The 16,920-nt window shown below is 48.1% G+C and overlaps 1 protein-coding gene across 4 annotated transcripts in view; it reads right to left on the bottom strand.

The window, feature by feature from the left end:
- RFX2 (regulatory factor X2) overlaps positions 1-16,920 on the bottom strand; it is a 95,211-nt gene that overhangs the window by 38,271 nt on the left and 40,020 nt on the right. For 3 of the 4 annotated variants that reach the window (XM_055429402.2, XM_055429401.2, XM_088838920.1), the window contains exons 2-3: positions 3,789-3,901; positions 913-1,002 (exon numbers count right to left, since the gene is read on the bottom strand). The exons of the other annotated variant lie outside the window; for it this stretch is intronic. In XM_055429402.2, coding sequence (XP_055285377.1) covers positions 913-1,002; positions 3,789-3,893 — 195 coding nt within the window. In that variant the 5' untranslated portion in view covers positions 3,894-3,901. The remainder of the gene's footprint in view (positions 1-912; positions 1,003-3,788; positions 3,902-16,920) is intronic. 4 annotated transcript variants of the gene reach the window in all.

Below are 16,920 nucleotides of genomic sequence, written 5' to 3' on the forward strand. Positions count from 1 at the left end.
GAGGAGCTGAGGCAAAGACGCAGGGTCCCTGCTGGGCACCCCCAGAGCTTTCGCTCCTCCTGCAGGAAACCCCAAATCACACAGCATCAGGCAAACCTCTCTAAACACCCTGCTAATCTGAGCAGAGCCCCTTGAAGGGAGAAGCGTGTCCTCTGGGGTCTCGCCGTCTCCACACTATGCCCCTAGGTCTTGTTGCACAGGAGCCTGAACGAATTTGAATTCAGCATCTCGCATAGAGCAGGAGTCAGCAAACTCTGGTCCTTGGGTCAAATCTGGCCCACCTGATCATACAAATAGTTTTATTGGCACACGGCCACACTATCCCTTCCACGAGAATTGCCTGGTTGTGCCTGAGACTGTCTGGCCTGCAAAACCAACCAACCAAACAAAAAGCACTGTGAGGACTTTTCCAAAAAAGGTTTGCTGACTGCTGCTAAGATCACGCTGCCTGTCTGAGCTGATGATCTGGGCTGTGATCTGGCTGCTGAGCCCACACGTTGAAGCTCTGTTCTCTAATCATTTAACTGCACAAGAAGCGCCTGTCTGAGGGTCCAGCACTTGCCTGCGGGTGGGTCTGCCTCTCCTGGAGGCTCCACATTCCTCCTATTTAGAAACCTCTGCTATCTGCCTGCGTGTCTTCAGCTGCACCCCAGGCTCTACCTAGCGGCTCACTTGTGCCTGAAAGGCTGAAGATCTGAATGAATAAAGATCATCAGTTTTCTTGGCTTGAAGCAAACTATCTGCAGCAACAGATTTTTTTTTTTAATGCTTCCAAAGAGAACTTCCTGGTAAGGAACCAAACACGTCACACAAAAGGAAACGACAAAACAGGAAAGCAAGCACTGTCGTTCGGATGGGGGCTCCCAGGCATGCCATGCCAACCGCGTCCCACGTCCCCTGCGCTGTGGTTACCTGCTGTGGTGCCTGCTGGACTCTGGGGAGGGAAAGTGGCTGCATCTGGGCCCCTTTGGGAGCCGAGCCCGCTGCCTGGACCAACACCCTCTACAAGGGAAGGAGAGAGGACATTTAGGCTCATCATACGTGAGTCCTGAAAACAAATACAGGTCACAGCCGTGTGACCATGCCTGCTGCTGCTTAATGGAAACGTATGTGGCGGTGGGGTGGGGGGGGGTAAGAAAAAGAAGGGCACACACATGCCCCCAGCAGCTTTGTCTTCTTGGGGTCTGCAGTCACCAGGGTGACGTGGGCTGAGAACTGGGCGCTGTCCACACTGCTTCCCCCTGGACAAGCTGGGTCACACCCCACCGTGCCTCAGTTCACCCTCGACCTGCCTCCGTTTAACACACAAGAATAAAGGAAGCCCAGAGTGGTCACTGCTAGGTTGCAGTCCCAGCATCTCAGTATTGGAAGTTCTTTACCCCAGACTCAGGCCAGCCCCCTCCTGGGCTCCATGGCTGCTCTCTGGGCCCCTGGGCCATCTTCCCAGAATGGTTTTGTCACTTTGCTGGAGAACTGGTTGAACGGACAAAGCTAGGAAATCGGGAAGGATCAAATGCACTCCCGAGGGGAGGCAGGAGTAGGAGGGATTTGTTTCTGTGGGCCTGGGGCTTGGGAAGTCGTGGACTGTGATTCTGGGATTGGCCTCGTGGACCCTATGCATCACCAGGTGCAGTAATTCTGCAGGGCTTGGCCTCATGAACACCACTGCACCAAGAATTCAACACACTTAGCCCTCCGTGAACTCACCCCCAAAGACACAGAGAACACAGATGGCCCAGAGATCGACAGGATGGATGGACAAACCCCAAGTGTCCATCTACACAGGGGAATATCACTCTCCAGAAAAAGGAGAGAAGCCCAACTCTCAACCCAGTGTGAATGGACCTTGAGAACATGACGCTCAGTGAGCACAGAAGGACACACAGTGTGTGATTCTATCTATGTGAAATGTCCAGAACAGACTGATCCACCGGGACAGAGTGGATTCCTGGTTGCTGGGGGCTGGGGGTGGGGGATGGAGGGTCATTGCTAATGGGGAGGGGGTTTCTATTTGGGAGGATGAAGATGTCCTTGAACTAGCCAGAAGCGGAGGTTGCAGGACACTGTGAATGTCTTCAGTTCAGTTCAGTTCAGTCGCTCAGTCATGTCCGACTCTTTGCGACCCCATGAATCACAACACGCCAGGCCTCCCTGTCCATCACCAACTCCCGGAGTTTACCCAAACTCATGTCCATTGAGTCGGTGGTGCCATCTAGCCATCTCATCCTCTGTCGTCCCCTTCTCCTCCTGCCCCCAATCCCTCCCAGCATCAGGGTCTTTTCCAGTGAGTCAACTCGTCGCATGAGGTGGCCAAAGTATTACAGCTTCAGCATCTTAAACACTGCTAAATTGTTCACCATAAAATGGCAAATCTTGTGTCATGTGAATTTCACCTCAAATAGATAAATAAGAATTTTGAGGATTTACAGGCACACGCTCCCCAAAGCTGAGGCATCCAATATGGAAGATAATAGCTGTGTATCTCTGTGGCCATTGACATTTACTTTGATTTAAATGAACTGCAAACTTCAGTTGCTCTGCAGCACTGGCTACACAGCTGGTGCTTGGAGCCTGGTGGGGCTGGCAGCAGGACACTCCCACTGTGCTGGGAAGTTCTGCTGGATGGCGCGGGACTGAGAGAAGCAGTAGGAAGCATGCATCATGGGATGCAGGGAGCAAGAAAGCCCCTTACTGGGGAGGCACTGGGTGCTCACTCTTCAGGAAGCTTGCAGGTGAGACAGGTGCCCAAGGGGTGGGGTTTGCAGCCACTGATGCTGGGCTGGGGGGCTGGACCCATCTCCAGCAGGGACGGGAGCCCTGGAGCCTGGGATGGACATGGAGCTCATGGCAGAATGCTGGGACCAGTCTGCCTGCAGTCACCAGAGTGAAGGCGGCCGCCACCCAGACCTGGGGCATCTGAGACTGGGGCTGGTGAGAGGGACCCTAGGGAACAGGGGGTGGAGGGCCTGTGCATCAGATGCGGTGGGCAAGGAAACAGCGAGGCCACAGCCACAAGTGATCACGCCCTCTAGGCACCCATGCTGGGGTGGCCACACTTCTATGAAAAAGATGCCACACGTGCCTGACTACGTGTTCTGAACTGAACAAGTGGTCTTGGTGTCTGTCTTCTTGCTTTTGCTGAATTATGGGTTTTATTTTTCTTTTTTGCCGGTACCAATTCTTTCTGTCCCGCTCCTAATTTTCAGATTTGTGAATCATGGAGAGTGGGCCTCTGCTTATGTCTATAACTTCTGGTCTGTTCCATTACCTTCAGTTTCATGCGGAATTACGTTTATGTTTACTTTCTGGTGTATTCCAAGCTACTGCAGAAATCTAGAAGTTGGGAGAACCTTGATGTGAAAATTCTCTGCAAATTTGAAAGAATATGCCACTTCTAATGCTAGATTCAATTATGAACCAATCCTAAGACTTCTCACTTCTGTGTAGAAGGCTCACTTCCAAGGTACAAGAAAACTGCCGCTAGCAGATGAGAACAAAGTCGATCAGATTCTGAGAAGGGCTTTGATTCTGAGTTTGGATCATTTCACCGATTCCTTGGTGGGGTCTTTTAAAACAAACGGTGAAAAGGCCAGATATCATGGGAAGAGGGAGGAACATGAGAGTGCCTTTCAACAGCAGCAGCCATGGAGCTGAGAAGTCAGTTCAGAAAAATAGAGATGCCAGGCTCTGCAGATTTAAATGTTTTTTGAAACCGTGGTGGATGTGTCCACCCTGGCTGCACTGGTTTTCCCGGGGCTGCCTAAGCAACAGGCAGGCTGATCTGTTACCTGCGGGGAAGCTGTCACTGGCTGGGCCACAGGCGCCTGGGCAGCCGCTGACGAACACAAAGCCACGGAAGCCGGTGAATCCGATCCACTCTCTGAGTTCTGCATGCTCAGGTCTGAAGAGAGGTGGAGAGAGAGTGAGGGGAGGGTGGAGAGAGAATGAGGGGGGCAGGGCCGCCATCATGAAGCCTGGAGAGGCAATGTACAAGGTAGGTGAGCGAGTGGCAACGACCAAGTTCAAATGCAAGGATCCTGGCCAGACTAGGTATGTAAGAGGCAGGGGGAGAGAGGCTTCGCCATTATTTCATAAGAAGAGAGAAGGGAGGGGCAGGAGGTATTTTTCCCAACAGAAACCTGAAAAATAGCCCAGCAGGAATTCCTGAAGGACAGGTGTGGGACAATGGCGTTTCCCTTTCCAATCACATCAAGCTCGACTATTTTCAAGGGTTCATGCAATTTTTAAACCATTTATGGAGAGAATTAAAAGCTCTTGTTGGATGTTTGCCATCTGGGGAGCTACCACACCCCACTATAAGTGCATCCTCTTAGGGCAGGGTGTCCTCTTGGCACCGTGGCCAGCGAGCAGGACAGTGAGCAGGTCTGTGGCACCTCCTGGGCCAGGTGAGGGGTGGAACAGCACCCCTGCCCCCCCCCAAGTCATGACAACCACAGATGTCCCCAGATACCAGTGTCCCTCTGGTGGTGGATTCAACACCAGCGAGAAAAAAGGTGATGGCAGAGGAAAGAAATGGCACCTTCCTTTGGACTGGAGAAAAATCCTCAGGCATTTCAGCAATAAGAAAAGGTGCCTTTTGTTCCACTGCCCATCAGTTCAGTTCAGTTCAGTCGCTCAGTCGTGTCTGACTCTTTGCGACCCCATGAATCACAGCATGCCAGGCCTCCCTGTCCATCACCAACTCCCGGAGTACAATCAAACTCATGTCCACAGAGTCGGTGATGCCATCCAGCCATCTCATTCTCCGTCATCCCCTTCTTCTCCCGCCCCCAACCTTTCCCAGTATCAGAGTCTTTTCCAGTGAGTCAACTCGTCACATGAGGTGGCTAAAGTATTGCAGTTTCAGTTTTAGCATCAGTCCTTCCAATGAACACCCAGGACTGATCTCCTTTAGAATGGACTGGTTGGATCTCCTTGCAGTCCAAGGGACTCTCAAGAGTCTTCTCCAGCACCACAGTTCAAAAGCATCGATTCTTCGGCAATCAGTTTTCTTCACAGTCCAACTCTCACATCCATACATGACCACGGGAAAAACCATTGCCTTGACTAGACGGACCTTGGTTGGCAAAGTAATGTCTCTGCTTTTTAATATACTATCAAGGTTGGTCATAACTTTCCTTCCAAGGAGCAAGCGTCTTTTAATTTCATGGCTGCAATCAGCATCTGCAGTGATTTTGGAGCCCAAAAAAATAAAGTCTGACACTGTTTCCACTGTTTTTCCATCTATTTCCCATGAAGTGATGGGACCAGATGCCATGATCTTTGTTTTCTGAATGTTGAGCTTCAAGCCAACCTTTTCACTCTCCTCTTTCACTTTTATCAAGAGGCTTTTGAGTTCCTCTTCACTTTCTGCCATAAGGGTAGTATCATCTGCATATCTGAGGTTATTGATACTTCTCCCGGCAATCTTGATTCCAGCTTGTGCTTCTTCCAGCCCCACTGCCCATAAGAAAGTGTAAAAGTATTGATATATTTCTCTGTAGCCAGGTGCAGACATCTCTCAAATGGGTCGTTTAAAAATTCTCCACCAAAAAGTTCATGTAACCACAGCACACAGTGGCAGATGAGATTCACTCCAGGAAAATGCTGAAAGTCAAACTCTTTACATTAAAAAAAATAACTTTTTTTTTGCCACGCAGCAGGGCATGTGGGATCTTGACTCCCCAACCAGGGATTGAACCCATGCACCCTGCAGTGGAAGCGTGGAGTCTCAATCATTGGACTGCCAGGGAAATTCCTCTCTTTACTTTTTAATAAACACTGGCTATCTTAAAGCTTCAAGAAGCAGATCAGTAACTGCAGACAGAGGAGATGGCTTTGTGGCTGCACACGGCTGTCTCATCTCTGTCTTGTCCCCTCCTGGCCACGGCTCTGAGCATGTCCCCCCACGAGTGAAGGGTCCGGGCTCCCAACTCCCGGGAGATCTGGACAGCATTGCACACACCACGGTGCCCAGGACATACTGCCAGAAACTTTCTATGTTTCTTTCTGTGTTTCCCCAAGAGTCCCACCTCTAATAATAAGTAGATAATTTTTTAAAAGCCTTTTTAAAAAATTCAAAGAAAAACTGATAATAGATTTAAACAATCTGCCTAAGGGAAGCAGAAAGGTATGCAAGTGTGTTTGTTTGGCTCTGAGAGTGCTGGCCAAATTCCATCTTTATTGACTATCCCAGGTCCCTTCCACCCACCCCCACCCCAGGGCCTTTGGTACCACAGGACCTATTTGATGGACTGTGGCCATGCCTGTGGTGTTCTTCTATTTCCTGTGACCTTGACTCAGTTCTCACCACCAGAGGTCCCCAGATCCATACAAGGACTGCTGCTTCACAAGCTCTTTGCCTCTTTTGGAGGAGGAAGAGAAGAAGGGAGGGAGAGGGGGGGAGGGGGAGGAGGGAGAGAAGGGAGAGGAGAAGGACACTGTGAATTTCCAATCTGTATTTGCTGGGTCTCCAACTTTCTCTCCTTCCTGATGAAACTCACTTTGGGAATTATTCTTTTGGAATTTGCCTAACTCGTGGTCTTATACTCATGGTTCTCTTTGACCATTTTAGCCAGTCAGTTACCCACTCTGTACCATTCGGTTCCCATCTGAAGCCAGGAAGTGGGTAACTTCAGTGGCACTTGGGGGAAAGTGACTCAAACTCTCCATGAAATGAATCCACGAGTGAGAAAGTGAGGAGGCTGACTGCACTGAGACCAGCTCCTTGGTCCAGAGTTGAGGTCTTATGGAGACAAGGAGAGGCTGTGAGCGAGTGGGATAGATGGCGGGCCCGTGCTCGGCTTCCTGTGGCCAGAATGCACCTTCCAGAATGTGAGTTAGTCTAACACCCTCCCAACCAGGATGCACTATCTGTCTATCACACTGTATGGCATTTAGTGAAAAAGTTGGCTTAAAACTCAACATTCAAAAAACTAAGATCATGGCACCTGGTCCCATCACTTCACGGCAAATAGATGGGGAAACAATGGAAATAGGGACAGACTTTATTTTCTCGGGCTCCAAAATCACTGCAGATGGTGACTGCAGCTATGGAATTAGAAGACGCTTGCTCCTTGGAAGAAAAGCTATGATAAATGTAGACGGTGTATTAAAAAGCAGAGATATCACTTTGCTGACAAAGGTCTGAATAGTCAAAGCTATGGTTTTTCTAGTAGTCAAGTATGGATTTGAGAGGTGAACCATAAAGAAGGCTGAGAGCCAAAGAACTGATGATTTTGAACAGCGGTGTTGAAGACTCTTGAGAGTCTGTTGGACAGCAAGGAGATCAAACCAGTCAATCCTAAAGAAAATCAATCCTGAATATTCATTGGAAGGACGGATGCTGAGGACGAAGCTCCAATACCTTGGCCACCTGATGCGAAGAGCCAACCCGTGGGAAAAGACCCTGATGCCAGGAAAGATTGAAGGTAGGAGAAGAGGATGACAGATGATAAGATGGTTGGATGGCATCACTGACTCAATGGACATGAGTTTGAACAAGCTCCGGGAGATGGTGAAGAACAGGGAAGCCTGGTGTGCTGCAGTCCATGGGGTCGCAGAATCTGACATGACTAACTGACTGAACAACAGCAACAAATGTCATTCAGACCAGAGTCAGAAGACTTAAGTCCCAGGTGGGACTTACGGGCCCGCCTGAGCTCTGTTACTAGACTTTGCCATCATAGCACAGAAGCGACCATGGCTGACACATGAATGAATGATCTTGGCAGGGTTCTGATAAAACTATTTATAAAAACAGGCGATGGGCCATGGTTGTTGGTCATTGGTCCACATAATTTGAGTTTGATAAAGTGGTGTGGTTTTGGAAGACATAGAAAAATTACACTGTCTTGATTCGAAGCCTGAGGCCCACAGGCCTTCCATCCAGCACCTTGTTTCTGAGGCCACATCTCACCAACATGACAGAACTTGGGGGGACCCCAGAGGGTGACTCAAATTGGGAGAAGGGTGAAGCTGCTGACATTTAAAGACAAACGGAAATATCAGACACTGGTTAAATGCAACTGTGGTCTTCGGGGAGCTTGATGCTGCTGCTGCATGCTCAGTCATGTCTGACTCTTTACGACCCTATGAGCTGTAGCCCGCCAGGCTCCTCTGTCCATGGGATTTCCCAGGCAAGAATACTGGAGTGGGTTGGCATTTCCTTCTCCAGGGGATCTTCCTGACCCAGGGATCAAACCCGCATCTCCTGCACTGGCAGGTGGATTCTTTACCACTGTGCCAACTATCCTGAAGTTTATGAAGCCACAGAGAAGGCTAATTCATTGAATCCCAGAACCCTAAAAGCCAGGGGTAGCCCTTAAAACTTAGGATGGGCAATTGGGCATAGCTCACTTTGGGGGGCTGTAGTGGGTTGAAGGGTGTCCCCCCAAATTCACATCCCCATGGAGTCTCAGGATGTGACCTTATTTGGAAACAGCGTCCCTACAAGGTATACAGAAAGGAAGGATGGAAACGAGATCACAGGGGATGAGGGTGGGCCCAAAAATCCAGTGATAGTGTTCTTAGAAAAGGACACACAGGGAAGAAGGCCATGCTCTGGTAAAGGCAGAGACTGGGGTGATGCAACTACGAGCCGAGGATGCCGAGGCCCTCAGGGTTGGAGGAGGCAGGAAGGAGCCTCCCCTAGAGCAATCATGGCCCTGTCAACACTCTCTGGTCTCCCGAAATGCAATAGGATTGTTTTTTGGTTGTTTCAAGCCACCCAGTTTATGTTACTTTGAATGGCATCCCTGGGAAACCCATGCAGGGGTCTGTCTCCCTGTGGTCCACCCTGTGAGGTGCTGGGGTCCTGCTTTGGTCCCAGGCACATTGTATTAGGTAGCTAATACATATTTAGCAAATGATACACATTTAGCAAAAGTAATGCCTCAGTATTACATCTGACACTGAATGATAAAAACTTATAGATAGCATTTCAGATAGTGAGAGTCTATGATGGCACTTTATGAAACAGATAATGATACATGGAATTGTTATTTCAAGAGACAGTACAGTTGGGAAATACAAAGAGGTTCATAGAGGTTTCAGAAAAAAAACAAACCACCTGGTTATTTCAGGGGTACCTAGGACTGTCCTAGGAAGGATATTGACTCTTTGAGACCAAATTCTCTGCTCCTGCAATTCATCCTTTGACACTGGGATCAGAGACAGAATGACAGACGCCGTGTGGGTCAGTCTGGCTGCTTCTGTATATGAAGACACAACATGCCCATCTGCAGAGTATGATACCCTTCCTTTCCCACCTAAGATCACCAGGGTTGTAGGTTGCACATAAACTGATCCAGTTTCCTGCAAAAATGTTTTATTTGGGTCCATTAATCAAGGGCTCTTAGCACATCAAACTTTAGGTTTTTTAAAACATGGTTTTTCAAAGGCATGCAAAAGAAACACTGGCTTTCAGTAACAGAGCAGCAAATTGGCTGGATTAAACCTTCTGCAGAAAACAACTACAAAATCTGGGCAAATTATTTATTTTTTTTAAGCAACTGTTTAAGACACTGGAGGGTGACCAAAGCAGGAAGACATGGCCAGGGAGCCCACCCTTGGAAGACCACTGTCACAGATCAGACTGCCTGGGGACTCTGGCTTTTGCTTGGGGGTAAATCCCCCGTACAGGAATGCTTGGGTGGCAGAAAGCAGCAGCCTAGGCATCTTGAAGGGTCAAAGGAGAGAGTTCACAATGTTGGGGTGAATCTTGGAAGACAGAGAGCCACAGAGAGGGTGAATCCCCAAATCTGACTACAGAGTACACCAAAACCTTTAATCAACTGGCTAAAAACCACACATGTGGAGGAGACATGGGGGTCTTGGAGAAAACCCTGCAGTTCAAAGATGAAAATTCTAGGAGATTTCAGCTACTCCTCACTGCAGGAGGGCAGTTTGAGTCCAGCCAAGTTAAAGGCCATTAGGGGACATGGCAGAATCCAGAGATGCTGTAACATATCACTCATGGTGTCCAGGACCCAGTAAAGACCATGAGCTATAAGAAAAAATAGGAAATTGTGATTCATACCCAAGAGAAACAAAAAAAGAGAAATCAATTACAACCAAACTAAGATAATTCTGCTGTTGCTGATAAAGCATACATACTCTATGACTCCAGAGATATGACATTGTGGAAAAGGAAAAACTATGGAGACAGTAAAAGATCAGTGGTTGCCAGGAGTTGGTGGAAGGAGGAATGGATAGGAGGAGAGAGGGTTTTTAGGGCAGTGAAAATACTCTGTGGCTTCTTTCGTGGCTCAGCAATAAAGAATCTGCCTGCCAGTGCAGGAGACACAGGTTCGATCCCCGGGGTCAAGAAGATCCCCTTGAGAAGGGAATGGCAACCCACTCCAGTATTCTTGCCTGGGAAATCCATGGACAGAGGAGTCTGGTGGGCTACAGTCCATGGGGTTGCAAAAGAATCGGGCATGACTGAGTGACTAAACAACAACACCAGAAATACTCTGTAGGATACTATACATTTGTCCAAACACACTGAAAGTACAACACCAAGAGGGAACCCTAATATAAAGTATGGACTTTGGTCAGTAAGGATATGTTAGTGTTAGTTGCTCAGTCATGTCTGACTCTAGACTTCAGCCTGCCAGGCTCCTCTGTCCATGGGGTTCTCCAGGCAAGAATACTGGAGTGAGTTGCCATTCTCTTCTCCAGGGGATCATCTCAAACTAGGGATCAAACCTGGGTCTCTGGCACTGCAGGCAGATTCATTACCGTCTGAGCCCCAGTGACATGTTAGTATACGTACACTATCAGTTGCAACAAATGTACCATCTGGTGAGGGCTGCTGATAATGGGGGAGGCTATGCAGGCGTGAAAGCAGACTGTATACACAACATTTCTGTGCCTTCCTTTCAAGTTTGTGGTGAACCTAAAACTGCTCTTTAGAAAATCTGGGAATAAAAAGACCGATGACCCTCGATTTAAAAATTGATGTGACAAGAATGAAAGAGAAAAAGGGGAAAACACAGACTGCCAATGCCAGGAATGGAACGAGATATAGCACTACAAATCTCACAGGAATTAAAATGATAGCATGAAGCTATCATGAACAACTTCAGCCAATAAATTTAACAATTTAGATCAAACAAACACTTTTTTGAAAAACACAACAAACCCAAGCTGACACAAGATGAAATAGAAAATGTGCAGTCAGGGCGTCCCTGGTGGTCCTGTGGTTAAGAATCTGCCTTGCAATGCAGGGGAGAACCAGTTCGATCCCTTGTCGGGAAGATCCCACATGCTGTGGGGCAACTGAGACTGGGCCCCACAGCTACTGAAGCCCGCGCCCCACAGCTACTGAAGCCCGCGCCCCACAGCTACTGAAGCCCGCGCCCCACAGCTACTGAAGCCCGCGCCCCACAGCTACTGAAGCCCGCGCCCCACAGCTACTGAAGCCCGCGCTCCACAGCTACTGAAGCCCGCGCCCCACAGCTACTGAAGCCCACGCACTCTGGAGCCTGTGCTCCACCACAAGAGCAGCCACGGCAGTGAGAAGCTCAAGCATCTCAAATGGAGAAAGCCCTCACATAGCAATGAAGACCCAGCACGGAGAAAAATAAAAATTAATTACAAATAAAAAAAAATAAGTTCTTAAAAAAAGAAAATATGTGGGCATACAAAGAAATTGAATACATTATTGAAAACCTTCCCACAAAGAAAAGTCCAGGCACAAACAGTGTTACTTGCGAATGCTATCCAACCCCATAAAGGGAATTAATACACAAATTCCACCAGAAAATAGAGAAAGTAATACTTCACAACTCATTTCATGAGGTCAGCAAAGTCCTGATACCAAAATTTGATTTTAAAAAATTATAAGAAATTATAAGAAAAGTATTTAGACCATTATCTCTCATGAGCACACTTACAAAAATCATAATAAAAATAATAAATCAAATCTAGAAATATATAACCAATATAACCCATACTTATATGGTCAATTGACTTTTCTAATGGTGCCCCAGCTCTCTTCCTCCTAAGCTGACTTTTGACAAAGGTGTCAAGGCAATTCAACAGATAAAGGAAGTCTCTTAAACAAATGATAAATCCATATGGGAAGAAGAAAACAAATGAACTTCGACCCCTGCCTCACACCATACACAAAAATGATTTTGAGTTAGATCACAGACTTATACATAAAAGTTAAAACATGATACATTAGATTTCACGAAAATTTTAAATTTCTGCTCATTAAAGATTTCATCAAGAGCCCAAATTGTTAAATCCCATTCTAGGAGAAAATATCTGCAAAAATTGTATCTGACAAAGGGCTTTTATCCACAATATATAAACAGCTCCCTACAACTCAATAATAAGAAGACAATCTAATGGGCAAAAGACTTGGATGGGCACTTCATAAAGGTATACAGATGCCCCATAAGTATATGAAATAGTATTTAACATTGATAATCACTAGGGAAATGCAAATCAAAACCACAATGAGATGCCACGAAACACTCAACGACTAGAATGGCTAAAATAAAACTTTGACAACCAATGTGGTGAGCACATGCAGAAACTGTAACTCTGGTACACTTGTGGGGATGTCAAATGATGCCACCACATTGGGGAAAAGGTTTGGCAGTTTTCTAGTAAGTTCAACCTACCCTTTAAGCCAGAATTCCTCTCCTAGATGTTTATCCAAGAGAAATGGAAACATGTGTCTTCAAAAAACTAGCACATTCATAGCAGTTTTCTAGCCAAAAGAGAGAAAAAACCCAAATGTCCATCAGAAGAAGAATGAATCAGAAACTGCAGATTGTGGTAAGTTAAAGGTGCAGAACATAATCCCTCAAGCAACCACTGAACACACACACACACACACACACACACACAGCCAAAAGCTGATGGGGAAGGCAACTCACTGATAGAGACGTGTGAACTGCTGAGAACACACAGGTGAATCTCAAAATCATTACATGGAGTGAAAGAAGATGGATCCGAAAGAGTATGTTCATAATACAGACTGGCTAATTAACACAAGGTTAAAGAAGAATCAGAGGAGTGTGGGCGCCGGGTCTGAGAAGGGACAGGGGAGCTTTGAGAGGGGCGGATGGACACGTTCTCTATGTGTCAGGGCATGTATTACATGGAAAATCCACCTGCCCAAACTGGACAGTGAAAGATTTCCACATCTATTGTCTATAATTTTTTTTTTGATGTGGACCGTTTTTAAAGTTTTTATTGAATTTTTTACAATACTGCTTCGGTTTTATGTTTTGGTCTTTTTGGCCACGAGGCATGTGGGATGTGGGATCGTAGCTCCCTGACCAGGGATTGAACCCACTTCCCTGAATTGGAAGGTGAAGTCTTAATTACTGGACCACCAGGGAAGTCCCTATTGTCTGTAAATCTTAACCTATAAAAACCTTTACTAGCGAGTGGAGGATGGGGAGGGGGCACAAAATGTAGAGTGCTGATGACTGTAGAGGCTAGTGGTGGCCACTTGGGGTTCATTACCTGCGTGTTTCTCCACCTGTTTGCCGGGAAGTGATGGCACCAGATGCCATGATCTTAGTTTTCTGAATGTTGAGTTTTAAACCAACTTTTTACTCTCCTTTTTCATTTTCATCAAGAAGCTCTTTAGTTTTTCTTTGCTTTCTGCCATAAGGGTGGTGTCATCTGTGTATGGAGATCCAACCTGTCAATCCTAAAGGAAATAAGTTTCCTGAATATTCATTGGAAGGACTGATGCTGAAGTCGAAACTCCAATACTTTGGCCACCTGATGCGAAGAACTGACTCATTGGAAAAGACCCTGATGCTGGGAAAGATTGATGGCAGGAGGAGAAAGGGACGACAGAGGATGAGATGGTTGGATGGCATCACTGTCTCAATGGACATGAGTTTGAGTAGGCTCTGGGAGTTGGTGATGGACAGGGAAGCCTGGGGTGCTGCAGTCATGGGGTCGCACAGAGTCAGACACAACTGAGTGACTAAACTGAACTGATCCTGCATGTGGATTTTGTTGATGCTTGAAAATTCCATAACAGAAAGTTAAACCAGAAAAACTCATCTTGCTATCAGTTTTCAGCCACAAAGAATGAGTGCCGGCTCCTGCCTTTCTCCACAGCACTGGTGTTGAGGTAGCAGCCCGTGAAGAGGGGACCAGCAGTTTCAGGGGTCCTTCTGGAAGGTGTGAGGCGGGATCAGGGTGATTGACCCCCTAGGGGCTGTGGGAAGGTAGCCAGCCACCACACACAGTGTGAAGTCCTCTGCATTTCCATTTTCCTGCTCACCTGGGTCAGGCTTATGGGTGACTGAAATCACCTTGGGTGGCTGAGCATCTGCTCTGAACTTGAACTTGTGATCAGAACTAGGAGTCATTCCATTGAGTTTGCCTGCTTGTTCTACCACACTCACTCGTCCTCTCTCCTGTTCTTCTTCCCCAGGCCAGGACTCAAGCCTTCTTTCTCTGACGGCTTTTCGTCTTCAGCCGCTCCCTGGAACAGGACCCGAGGCCCAGCCTGGCCAGGTTGGCCCAGAGCTCTGTGTGGCTCAGAGATACGCCCAGTGTGTTGTTTATAAGCCGAGCATGGTTCCTTTGTCTTGTGCTCCAAGATAAGGGCAGGCTTGAGAAAGTGGGAACACGCAGCGCCATGGGTGCAGCTTTCCCCTCCTGGGCTGGGCTGGCGTTTAGAATGCACATCTGACCTGCTGGAGACGCTGCCCAGAAACACCCACCAGTGGGAACAGGGGCGAGGGTTTCTGAGCATCTGTGAGGGGACCCAGTAGAGACCCACCGTCAGCAGCCCTGGATCAGAGCCTCGATGAATGAATCTGCCCGGGCACAAAGGGAAGAGGCTTCTGTTGACAGGAAAATACTCTGGTTACCTAGCAACCCGTAATGACAGGAAAGGAAATGTAGAAAAAGCTGAGGGCAATTTCTGGGCCCGGTTCCTGGCCTGGTGCTGACTCACCACGACCTGAAGCAATGGCCTTTCTATTCCTGCTCCTCCCTGAGCCAAGCAGAGGGATCACCTGCCTTGCATGGGTCTCTCGACATTTAGGAAGCTGCTTGTCATCTCTGGGTAATTAGGGGAGAGCAAGCCTTCTGGGTTTTGGTTCCCTTTGTTCTGAATGGCCAATTAACTTCCACTCTGGGGCTTCCCTTGTGGCTCAGCTGGTAAAGAATCCGCCTGCAATGTGGGAGACCTGGGTTTGATCCCTGGGTTGGGAAGATCCCCTGGAGAAGGGAAAGGCTACCCACTCCAGTATTCTGGCCTGGAGAATTCCATGGACTGTACGGTCCATGGGGTCACAAAGAGTCAGACATGACTGAGCAACTTTCACTTCACTGGGGAGTAGCAGACCTTTCACTCTTACTTTGGGGAGAGACACGTGGCCTCTGCTGGTATTTGGTGGCATTTGATGGCACCTGGGTCCATTGGTCCCCAAGCAAGCACTTCATGTCTTCCCTGTGGATGAGAAGCCACAAGTCCAGAATGTTCTCAAGAGCATGGGTTGTCTTGCACCCCGGGGTCTGGCTTGACACTTGTGTTGACATTCGCAGAGTTGTTACGGGGACCAGAAGAATCAGGTCATTTTGCTGCTCATGGGTCCCTCCAGTCTGAGGCCAGGTCTGAGGAGCAAGACATGTGGGGTCTATATTCTCAACTGGCCCTGCTGGTGTGTGGCCCCTGCTGTGGGCTGGTTATCCAGGGGAGATCCATATGCTTGCAGAACGAAACGCCCATCTCCTCTTTGCTGAAAAGTGGATCCTATAACACTCCATCAAGGAGATCAAACCAATCAATCCTAAGGGAAATCAACTCTGAATATTCATTGGAAGGACTGATGCTGAAGCTGAAGCTTCAATACTTCGGCCACCTGATGAGAAGAGCTGACTTATTGGAAAAGACCCTGATTCTGGGAAAGACTGAGAGCAAAAGGAGGAGGCAAAAGAGGATGAGATGGCTGGATGGCATCACTGACTCAATGGACATGAGTTTGAGCAAACTGTGGGAAGACAGTGAAGGACAGGGAAACCTGGTGTGCTGCAGTTCGTGAGGTCGAAAAGAGTCGGACAATATTTAGTGACTGAACAACAACAGAATCATCCATGAAGGTGGAAATCATATCCTTCTATCTTTGGCACTCCCAGCCCCCTACCCTCGGGAGGCACTGATGCAGGGTCCCCACGTGGATAACCGGCAGATCATTTTCTGTGAGGGGCTGGCCCAGGCACTGTGGGTGCTGATGGCACCTCTGGCCCACCCACCAGATGCCAGGAGTACCTCCCCAACCCTGAGTCTCCAGACACTACTGAGCACGCCTGGGGCGGGGGACGGGGTTGCCTTGCTGGAGCAGCAGTGTCCTCAGGGACTGTGCAGCCTCTGGGACATGAGACAGACAAATGGCGCTTGAGAACGACAGACTCAAAGACAGGCTGAGAATAAGGACACTGACAGAGTGGGCCCTGCGGTGACCCGGGCCCCAGACGGTTGAAATTCTGCCATATGAGGGGCACAGAACGAGAGGGGGGAAAACAACTGGATCCTTTAAATCTCCCCACTCTTTCTAAGCATTATAATCTCAACTCACATCAAGGGTGACCCATCATTGGCCTAAACCTTTCGGACACCCTGGCATTCTGCGGTCAATTCTCAGGTTTTTTTGTTTCCCCTTTTGCAGCCATAGACTCTGAGGGATCAGAATTGGCTCTGAGTTGCTCTGGAATGAAGTATCTTCAGAATTCAAATTCCTTTTTCTTTTGGTCAGAACTGGGCTTCTGTTGCTGTTTTCGTGACGGGAGCCAAGCCATTCCTCCTTCTCCAGCAGAGACAGCATCAGGCCCCAGCCCTTGAAATTGGCCGTCGGAGGCCTCTAAGTGCAATGCCAGGGTGGGAGGCAGGCAGGTGCTCAGCCGGTCGCAGGGTTTGGAGTCGCG

The sequence above is a fragment of the Moschus berezovskii genome, chromosome 8 (genome assembly GCF_049115385.1).
Source record: "Moschus berezovskii isolate FMDL1 chromosome 8, NW_MosBer_1.0, whole genome shotgun sequence".
NCBI classification, from domain to species: Eukaryota; Metazoa; Chordata; class Mammalia; order Artiodactyla; family Moschidae; genus Moschus; species Moschus berezovskii.